Here is a 10,921-nt window from a genome sequence, read left to right as displayed (position 1 = left end):
ATTGCAGAGCAGCGCAACATCCCCCGCCATTCAGACGCGCACCCGAAACTGGAGTGTGCTCAGGCGAACCGATGTCTGACTTGCAAGGCCAAGCCACCCTCCCTCTCCTCTCCCCTCCCTCCCGTGCTCAGACGTCTAGGTTTCGAACATGGGGGTACTGCTGCCTCCGCGGCGGGCCGTCCTCCACACGACGGCCTTGTCGACTGACCTTTCTTTACCTGGCAAATTATTGACATTGTCTCAGGAATTGCAGAATCGGGAAATCCTGGCATGCTCGTGGCGCTCCAGGCATCATGCGCACAGACACTGGATGCACGGCACTCACCCGGCACCTTCAACGACTGGGCGCTAATGTGACTTGTGTAACTTTGGGCTGGGGTGTTGTTTATGCAAAGCACACTGTGTTGCATGCCGGGAGCTTTCACACGTCTGATGACCACACTGATTCCTCGGCACTGTTGATCAGGCTGTCTCGGCCTCACTGCGTTGAATAAGAGCCGGTCTGCGACTTTTGCAATTGCTACCCTACACCGAGCTTTCCCACTTTGGATTGTTATGCCTGCGAGAACTTGGAACCCTGAATATTACTATTCGAAAGACCATGGGTAGAGAGTATTGCTTCTGGGCTCAGTAACAACATCACATGGCATTGACACTAAAACTAAGAGCTTGCTAATAGCCGAAATAACTTTGTCGATGTGGAGCCGATGCTACAAGACAACATGGCGCACACGCATCTGAACTCGTTGAAACAGCTTCTCGACCAGGAGTCCAGGACCAATCCTTCTCCATTTATCGCGCACCGAAACCTGGCTACGGGAAATGCAAGGCTACAAGATCGCCGGCGCATCCGCGACCACGTCTCAACTGCTTCTGCTTAGTGCCTGTTCCATGTCCACGTCTCCAATCCGGCCGGCCGCAAGGGACCGAGCCGACTGCGCGCCGTTGCCCAGCAGTGGAGTCGAAGTATACTAATATCTTTCCGACCACCCAGTAGCTGAATTTCTCAGCCCACAGGCTAGTCAATGTATGACAGCGACTTGATTGGACGGAAATGACTTTAGCTACACCAAGCGAGCTTGGTATGACGATCTGCCAATGGCCTCGGTTGCTCAACTTTTACTCTCCACTGCGTTCCGAGACCGTTGATCCATACTATCCCCTCACCGGGGAAAGCTAGTTCGATTGGACGATGACGGTTGGGAACGGCACGGGAAATTGACGCAAAACCTATTTAGGCTGGCGATGCCCGGCTGCTTCTCGCTCCCTGGTTTTTGTATCTGACATTAGCTTCAAAAGCCAAAACCACGACCTGCACTACAGCACATCCTGCCTACCATACAACTCCAACCGAGGTACCAACACAGCACGCATTACGCCAATTGATTGAAATCGACAGCTTTTCGTCTTGCCGAACACGCTAGCAAATACTCGCTCAAATCGCATCACAATGGCTCCTCTTACTCCTCACTGGCAACAGCCATCTCACCCCGACATCCAAGAAGTCGTCATCCTCGACGAGGCCGAATTCACCACCAAGAGCCTCTCTCGCGTGGCTCTCCCGCCCTTTGGTCTGTTTGCCCGATTTGACTTTCCGCCATGCACCGAAGCCGCGGAGCCCACGTATGCCACGGTGCAAATGGGACGCAATAGACATCTCAACCTCAACAGTGACTTGCTGTACATTAACCACTCTTGCGAACCGTCTCTTGTCAGTGAATGCCCGATCCCGGTTGCTAGCGTTGGCTGTCCCCCGCATCTGAAGTTGGTGAAGGTGGGGGACGTACTTTGTTGCTCAAAAAGAGGCGTTGTATATCCCCAAGTGCGAGTAGAAAATCAAGATTAACGTGAATCGAAACCAAATAGATCTTTGACACTGGTAACAAGATTATCATTGCTGGACCCAAGGGCCTCCAACCTGGCGATGAACTCACTGTTAGTTGACCCCGCCATAGCTAGTCCCTGCCCAGCAAAGGCGATCCAAAAAACGAAGAAGACAAGAAAACAGAGGCCGCTCAGAACAACAACAGCACAGTCCATTCTAACGCCCAGTTTTCACTGTATATATAGTTTTTCTATCCGTCCACGGAATGGGACATGGCCCAGCCCTTCCAATGCCTCTGTGGCACGCCCACTTGTCGGGGCACCATTGACGGGGCCAAGAAGATGACGTCGACCCAGCTCGACGGCCTCTGGCTCTCCAGGCACATTCGCGAGCTGCGGGCTGAGCAGCAGGCCCGCGGCGACGCATCATCGCCCTCTGCACCCTCGGACGCGACGACTCACGCGCTGCAACACGCCCTCGACCAGGCCGAAAAGGTCGTCGAGGCCGCTCGCTCCGCGCTCCTCTCCTACACCAGCACGATTGGCGGCGAGAGCGGCGGCGGCGGCAACAACAACCACAAGTTCCTCAGCAACGATGGTGGCGTCACGGCCAACGGCGTCGGTCGTCGCGGCGGCCCGACCTCGCGCGAGCTGAGCGGCGAGATGGGCGGCGACACGGCCATTCGCGTGTAAGCGAGAAGAAGGCACCTTGTTGGTTTGGAAGGGGGAGACAACACTCGCCTTGGGTGAGCTGTTGATCCCTCTGTCGGCTGTTGGGTGAATGAAGCAAGAAAAAAACGGGCAAGATGACTCCCGCGTCATTCAACTGGTGTGCCTCTTGCCGCGGGAGAAGGAGGGCAAGTGTGGACCATTTTACATTTCTGTTAGGCAGAGCGGTGAATTCAACATTTACTGTTATTTAATCCAAAATTCTTTCCAACAAATTACAAAGAAGAAGAATGAAATCAATGTGAAAAAGAAAAGCCAACACGACGCCGTCGGAACTGGTGTCTATGTAAGAGCACAGGATATGCCAACTAACACGCCGGACACGAAAAGATCAATATATTCAAATAAAGAAAAAAATCAAGTAAATGAGCAGATACCGCCGTGTTAAAGTACAAAGTATGAAGTTTACATCCATGGAACAAGCTTCGAGAATAAAGCTTCTAGTCTCGTGCTTTGGCTTTTCTCTCCGCCTCCTTGCGGCGGTTCCCACCCGTGACGTTGGTGCTGGGCGTCCAGCCGGCGTCGCTGACGAGGCGCTGCTTCTCGGTGTACTTGGCGATGTCCTCCCACTGCTTGCGTTCGAGCGTGCGGCGGTCGTGGATGGCGCGGGTGAAGCGCCACGCCTCCGTGTCGGCCATGTGCCAGGCCTCGAGCGACGCGCGGCGGCGCGTCTCGGTGGATGCGCGCGGTTGGGCGATGACGTCCCGGGCGCGTTGGAGTATGGCGAGCTCCTTCTCCGCTTCCAGCTCGCTGGTGGCCTTGGGCCCAAACGCAAGGTCGGGCCGGTCCTTGTCGTTGATGTGGTCCGAGGGGACGGGACTCTCGGAGCGGCCGTCGTCGATGATTGTCTGCGGAATGGCAAAGCCAAAGTACCAGTCGAGCTCGGTGGGGAACGGATCCTCGACGGTGAACCAGAGCGAGCGGGTGTCGGCCGTGTCGCCCGAGACGGCCTTTTTGAACTGCAAAATTTGCGAGTAACGCGATCCGTGGCTGCCGCGCATGTCGCTGGCCACAGACAGCAGCCAACCATCACGCTTGGACTCGCGAATGACGGTGGCGTTGAAACCCTCTTGCATGTTCGCCAGGACGGTGCGTGTCCATGGATGGGGGACCATGCCAATGGCAAACACGTTGCTCTCGTTGGAAAATCCCTTGGGATTCCGGACAGCCAATGGTGTTGTAGCACCGCAGGGACCGCACTTGGGAATGTTGGGAGGACATGAGCCGGCCAGCGGTGTTGGCGGACAGGACGCAAGAGCATTGGCTAGGGCCGTCGCATTTCGAACCATGGTGACCATGTGCTCTGGGAACGGGTTGATGACATCGATACCCATGGCATAGGAATTTTGCCAGGAGGATTGTAGATGCGCATTGATCAATTCGTTGCGTAGTGACCCAAATTGATGCCTGTTCTTGTCAAGTACGAGTTTGGGGTACTTTTTGGCGATTATAGTGGCGTTATAGAAAGCTAGCACGGGTGGCGTTTCGTGCTCAATAATTGCGTCGGAAGGTAGGAGATCCGGAAGCGAGCTGGCAGAGTCGAGGTTGGACGAGTCCATGGCGTTCCGAACCGCAGCGTGGATTTGGTCTCGGGAGCCCCAAAAGAGAGCGCTCGACATGTTGGCCGCCTTGGACAAGGTATTGTACTGGCCGCGACGAAGAGAAGGCAGGAAGTCGTAGTCAGTGCCCATTGGGAATACAACGCAGTGGGAGAGAAGACCACCATCCATAGTATCCCATGCAAGCCAGCGCAAAAGGTCTCTCTTCAGCTCCGTCGCGACGCTCGCGGTGTCGAGCTTGGAGTAGAGGGGGTTGCTCTTTGCCTCGTCCGGACCGAGGATCAATGGCTTAAAACCTCGCGCCCACCAGGCGCGTCGCCACATGAGCAGCAGGTGAGTATCTGTATCATTTTCAGCGGCGGTCGTTCCGTCAAGCGCATCATAGTAGCAATATACGGGCTGGCGACGCTCGAGATTCGGAAGAAGCACCCGGTTGCTGTCTAGAGTCACCTCGTCGGAGAAGACTCTGGACAGGGCCTCGGAGTCTGCCAGCCAGGATGAACGTGCGTATGCATCATCGCTTTGACGGGGCGGTGGCTGCGACGGAGGGTTGACTGGGAGCTGCGCGCTCTTGGTTGCGCTTTTGGTTGTGGCAGATTCGTGGACTGGGGATCCGGTCGTTTTTTTAGGTTTGGGCGATGACAGGCTCGGTGATGCGGGCACAGCGGATGTGAGGAGAGAGATGAGGCAAAAGGCAGAGAGAGACACAGCGGCCAGCAAGACTGTCAGACGTCGAGTCGTTAACCGAGGCCTCGGGAAACCGGAGTAGGGCAGTCGTCGAATCATGGTGGGTGGCGGGGGCGGCAAGGCTCGAGGGACGCGAGGGGTTGAAGTCGGTCGATGATTCAAATGGCGACAGAAATAGAGGGACGCATTAGCTACCTAAAGAAGCGACAGTTCCATAACGGCAACAGGCCAACGCAGAGCAGCAGTGCCCTGCAGCGGTCGGTCGGTTGTATGGAGCTGATGGGAGGAGGGGAGGAGGGGAGGAGGGAAGGTCAGTGGTAACCAGCGACGATGCGCCAGGGAGGTGAGGAAACTGGCGGCTATGACATGCCGTACCGATGCGCGTGGTGGGGGGTGCTTTCTGATATGGGTAATGTGGTCCAGAGATGATGTTGATCCCGACATGTATCCAATTTCACACGCTCAGTGGTGAAATTGGACGGATCTGTTTTTGAATATGAATGAAGAGAATTTACTAAATTTAATTGTTGTTATCATTTGTTCATTCATCCAAACAACTGCCTTGAACAGTCTCTCACCAGTGAGCTACCTGCGTAGGTGCCTACGTACCTACCTATTAAGGAGCCTTGCTATGTAGGAGCCTAGGTACCTACTAAAGTGCCTTGTCAGTACGTTCCTCGGTGCTACCTGATGATACATTAAGTACTTATTACTTACTGGTAACTTACTTGGGTGCTCAGGTACTTACCTCAGCGCGGGAGGGGACGGTACGCTTCGGCTCCCTGTGGCCATCTCTTGGGGTAGACCACCGCCGACAATCTCGTCTTTTTTCCTGAAAGAAAAAGAAAGGAATTAAAGTAAAGGACGCAATGAACACAGTTGGCTGTTACACAAGCACTCACTAACCCAGAGCCCAAAGGTACCTCGCTAGGTATCTTTTCCGTTGGGTGAATGACTGCATGTTCACAGGTACGCCACTGCACCTTGGTACCTTAGTACCAAGTAATTACAGCGTCCGTGGTCAGTGGGCTGAACCAGCAGCGCTGTAAGTTAGTACCTTATTTATTTAACTGATGGCGAAGGTGTCGAACTGCTATATACCAAAATACCTTACTTCACCAACTGGTGTGGTACCCACCTTTTGCCAGCGGACCAGTAACGCGACAGAAGGGAAGGTAGGGGAACGGGAAGGGGCGCCACAAAAAGTAGCTGTAGGCATTAATACTGTAAGTTCCGCCTTGCAGATGCAGCAGGTGGTATATACATATCATGTGCAATAGAAACTTGGGTAAATTTATGTTGGCAGAGATTGGTATCGAGATACAAATCTACCCACGGCAGGTACAAACTCGTCGCATCCCCGCAGCATCCCGCGTCCCGCGTCCCGCTGCTTGTCTGTTGCCGGCATGGGAATTCAGGGCTGTTGGAAGAATTAGCCGCCTCCAAGGTACCTTGGTACCTACCCGCAGCCCATCTACCTACTTATTACTCAGTATATTCCGTTGATGCTGCTGCTGCGTCCTCATCTCTCTCTTTTCATTTCTCCTTGTCTGTGTCTCTGACTCCTCCGTCTCCGTCTCTCCGTGTCGCTCGCTACTCCATGTGCTACGCAGTCCTCCTCTGCTGTCACCCTGTGACCCTTGCCCGTAGCCTGTTTGCACAACCCGCTCTCACTTGCTTGCTGCAGTCACTGCGTTAGCCCGCAAGTCTTATTAGCCACAAGGCAACCGTAGGCAACCGTAGGCAACCAAACACCCACCGCCCTTCTGCGTCGCCCATCTTCTCCTCTGCTCATGACCTCGTGTAGACATCATTGATCAAAGACCATGGCCACACGGCCCGCGGTAGCCTCTCCATCATCTCTGACGCCCACGTATGTCTTCTCTCGCTTACACGCCCGCCACGCATAGTGAGCGCGCCCAACATGCCGCCGTTGCGCTTCAACGAGGACCTCTCCAAGGCCCAGAGCATCGCCATACCCGCAGTCTCTGGCTTGGCTCGCGGCGATGATCATGATGCACTCAAGTTCACTTATCATCATCAAAGTCTCGCCGAGCCCATCATCGTTCACATGATTGCCCATGGTGAGCCCTGCCAACATAACCGGCCTCCGCCCCCCCGTCTCCCCCCTTCTACTACCACGTCACCATCATCACCACTAATACGTTCGCTCTACTCCTCGTAGATTGCATGAATTATCCTCAAAATGTCGGCTTCATTGCATTTTTAGACTTGGACAACGCCGGCAATGACCTCACCAAATGCCTCGATGCTGTTTGTCAAAAGAAAAAGTGGTCCAGCATTCAAGAGGCCGTCCAGGTCATTGCACAGGCAATGACCGCTGCACTCGACAAGCGCCACAACCCCTCCTCGGACGACTCTGAAGACTCTTCATGGGATGGCGGAAGCGAATTTGAGGAGCTGGATCCTGTGGAGATCTCGAGCACCGATGAAGACCGTTACCGCCCCTCTCGCCATTACCCAGAGGCTCTCCTCCCGCTCAAGCCCGAATCGCTAGCTAGTCTGCGAAGCTCGCTGCAAAAGGCCCAACTTGCGGGGATGACTGTCGGCATATACCCCAGACTTGGAAGTAGCTTACCCAAGTTCATTTCTCTTTCTGCTCCTGCAACATGCCTTGGCGTCGCCGCCGGCATTTTGGAATCTTGGGGCCTCAAACAGACCGACAACCTCGTCTTGCTCATCAAAATCGACTCACTTTACCCAGATCTTGCCGACTTTCTCCAACTCTCAAGTCGCCAAACAGTTTTGCAGTTTCGTTTCGGACGATGCGTCGGCGAGAAACCTTCGCAGGCCTCGGTTCAGTCTGCCTACCGCGACACCATGCATGCTTCCCAAGACGACGACAGCAAAGACACTGTTGACGACAATGCCCAATTTCCATTTGAGCTTATCAACATGTCAGACTCAATAGCCAAACTTCTCAACACTGACTTCATGAGGCTGCTAGCCACCAGAAGAGCTCACCGGCTCTCTTGGCCGAATGCTCAGCATGTTGTTTCGCGTTTAGAATTGCAGTCAAACCTGCCGGAAAGCATTGCCCAGGAGACCGATGTCGAAAATTCAAACATACAGGCTGATCCCATACATTGGCAGAGTCTCACTGGCCCAATCTCTCAGGATTGTGCCTTCGACGACGCGGAGGCATTCAGCCTACCACTTGTTGCCATGCAGCTTGCTCTCCATCGACTGGCAAATTGCACGCGATATTGCATGGTATGCAACTCCTGTCTGAACCAGGGTCATGTAGCCTTGAAACCGTATGTCTGCTCCAAATCGCTTTGCTTATTTCAGTACCTGGAACTCGGTCTTGGATCGAGCATCGAGCACGAAATCATCAACGCCCCCTACGTGGTGGACATGCTCATTTGCTTCTTATACTGCGCACTAGTAAATCGTGCAGGTCGCGAACTCCCCGATGGGCTAAGCATCAAAACGGCATACGTTGACGACCAAACCCTGCAGGGACCCTACATCGCCGCAGTCGCGGACATGGATGCGATGAAACTTTGTCACTTAGACTATTCACCGATGAAAGATGAACAAACCGGAAAAATCTACAGAGGGACCTTGCGCCAAGGTGATCACGTTGTGATTATCCACCTAGAGCCTGAGCGGAATTTGGCGGCCTCTAGGGACGTGGTTGTCAAATCCTGGTGTCGGCTCGTGTCATTTGCTGCCGGAGAATGGACGTTTGAACGATTCCATCATACTCAAGCAAAGAGACACCCAAAATCCTACCAACGCGATTCGCCGCTCGACCCCAACTACCTTATCCAACCCATCACGGCTGGAAATTGGCGCGGCGTGCAGCTGTTTGGTTACTGGCAGAATATCGATGACTTTTCGCTTGAGGAACGGAGATTGGCATTACGTAACATTATCGACGGGATACCATCAGTTCTAGAAATGCGAAGATATCTGATGGCCCGGCCTGGGAGGCGATTGGCGACTTGGAACCGAATCAATATGTCAGAGTTGGCGGTGTTAAACTGGACGATTGCCTCCAATCGGTCATTGATTGTGCAAGATGATATCGTGACGGATAGCGAACTGATGGATAAAAAGCCATCGAAACTAGCCTGGAACAAAATTGATACAGGTAAAAGTGAAATACACCAGTGGATGCAGTTCCGATTTCTCCTAGGCTCACCTGAGAGAGAGCGAATTTTCGAGAACAAGGCAAGCCAGTTGTTGAAAGAAACAAGTTCCCCCACGATATTTGCGTGGCATGGAAGCCGATTGAAAAATTGGCACAGCATCATCAGAACGGGGCTTGACTTCTCCGTCGTTGAGAATGGTCGGGCCAACGGTCACGGTGTATACTTCAGCAGAGACATGCATACTAGCCTTCAGTACAGCGGAGGTGCAGTCATTAGAGAGGATCCATTTCATATGGCAAGTCAGCTTTCCATTCCCCTTGCGCGGCTCACCATCCCCTTAGAGGACGGAGACGCTAACACGGACGACTAATAGATTGGCCACTGGCCAAAATCGGAGCTTCAAATAGTTTCTGCCATTGCTGTTTGCGAGCTGATCAATTCCCCAAGTGAATTCGTCAACACGAGTCCCCATTATGTCGTGGACAAGCTAGACTGGATCCAGTGCCGCTACTTGCTGGTGTCCATAAACCCGTCTGCAGAAGCGATTCAATCTCAAATTTATGAACCGCAGAGCAATGTGACACCTGCATACGTGGTACAAGACGAGGCACACCAAATCAAGCACAACCTCGAGAGTGTCGAGATACCCATCACAGCTATTCCATTCCATCGACGTGCTTTCCAGACCAAGACGCCACTACAAACGCCAACGGCCACGGGAAAGGTCTCCCTGGTCGAGGCCACCACACCATTGAAATCCAATTACGAAGCAGATGATGTAGAGTTGTATCTGGGAGTTGATGAAGATCGTGATGGCTTGTATTTCTCCAAGACGAAACGACGGGGCACATCAACCTCTTCGAAATCATCCCGCCAATCGCAGTATTCGAACAAACGTGCAAAATCCATCTGCGAGTCATCTGCTGAAGTCTTTCAAGCAAAAAAGGCGCAAAATATCTGCGACTTTGACCCGAACGGCCTTGATCTGGAATCGCTCCGCAGTCTTGTGCCTCCAGACTGGGCGTCTACTTCGAAGCAGGCTATCCGACGCCTGACGATAGACTTGAAGGATCTACACCGTCGGCAGACCACGATGGGTGACTTATCCTCGGGCTACTATGTGCACACAGACAAGAGCGACAACATGTTCCAGTGGATAGTGGAGATGTTCAACTTTGACGCCGCGCTGCCGTTGGCTCGGGACATGCAGGAGCTCGGATGCACCAGCATCGTCCTGGAATTCCGATTCGGCCCCAGTTACCCCATGTCGCCGCCGTTTGTGCGTGTAATTCGCCCACAATTTGTACCATTTCATCAGGGCGGCGGCGGCCATGTTACTATCGGCGGGGCGGTCTGCCTCGAGCTACTGACCAACTCGGGTTGGAATCCGGCCATCAATATTGACAATGTTATCATGCAGATTCGCGCAGCCATCAGTGAGCCGGACCCCCCTGCGCGGATTGATAAGAAGTTTGCTGGCCACGACTATGGTGTTGGAGAGGCTGTGGCTGCTTTTACGCGTCTCGCGCAAACGCACGGCTGGGCAGTGCCTGAAGACTTTCAACATATCGCGGCGCTGTAAAGCAATCTCAGGAATGATTATCAGAAGAGGGCCTAACTGGAAGAGACTAAAACCGGCACAACTCGGATTATTGTCTTTCGTATGCTCTCTATATTTCAGCGCCCCCACCTGAGCGGGAAGGACTTTTCACGTTAACGATGCTGCGCACCACATATATTTCAGTGATTCATTGACTTTGATAGCGATACAGGCTCAGCACAGAGAACTTCTGCTATATACTGAGTAGTTATTTCACAACTTGTTTTCATGAACACGCTACGTTCTTTCCTGTTTCCAGTTACACACCAACCAACCCACTAAAGAGGCTGGAGGAGACAGGAAGATAGCCGTCGAGCGTACACCAGAGTCCATCAAAGACTGAAGGACTAAAAGTCTTGTCGAAAAAGAGCCAATTCGTACCTTTTGAAAGTTGATGTGTT

General features: G+C 53.2%; 3 protein-coding genes across 3 annotated transcripts; 2 read left to right on the top strand and 1 right to left on the bottom strand.

The window, feature by feature from the left end:
- Positions 1–1,450: 1,450 nt before the first annotated feature.
- On the top strand, positions 1,451–2,517 carry V2A60_005746 (uncharacterized protein; the record flags this gene model as incomplete). Its single annotated transcript, XM_083257053.1, has 3 exons — positions 1,451–1,711; positions 1,867–1,935; positions 2,071–2,517. 3 exons carry the CDS (start codon positions 1,451–1,453, stop codon positions 2,515–2,517), a joined length of 777 nt encoding a protein of 258 aa, XP_083113179.1.
- Positions 2,518–2,993: 476 nt separating this feature from the next.
- Positions 2,994–4,898, bottom strand: V2A60_005745 (uncharacterized protein; the record flags this gene model as incomplete). The annotated part of the gene is made up of 1 exon (XM_083257052.1): positions 2,994–4,898. One exon carries the CDS (start codon positions 4,896–4,898, stop codon positions 2,994–2,996), a length of 1,905 nt encoding a protein of 634 aa, XP_083113178.1.
- A 1,825-nt stretch (positions 4,899–6,723) lies between these two features.
- Positions 6,724–10,502, top strand: V2A60_005744 (uncharacterized protein; the record flags this gene model as incomplete). Its single annotated transcript, XM_083257051.1, has 3 exons — positions 6,724–6,883; positions 6,985–8,033; positions 9,294–10,502. The coding sequence occupies 3 exons, from the start codon at positions 6,724–6,726 to the stop codon at positions 10,500–10,502; spliced, it is 2,418 nt and encodes an 805-aa protein (XP_083113177.1).
- Positions 10,503–10,921: the final 419 nt, after the last annotated feature.

This window comes from Cordyceps javanica, chromosome 3 (assembly GCF_051103115.1).
Source record: "Cordyceps javanica chromosome 3, complete sequence".
Classification (NCBI taxonomy): Eukaryota; Fungi; Ascomycota; class Sordariomycetes; order Hypocreales; family Cordycipitaceae; genus Cordyceps; species Cordyceps javanica.
This window is presented reverse-complemented; position numbering and strand designations above follow the sequence as displayed.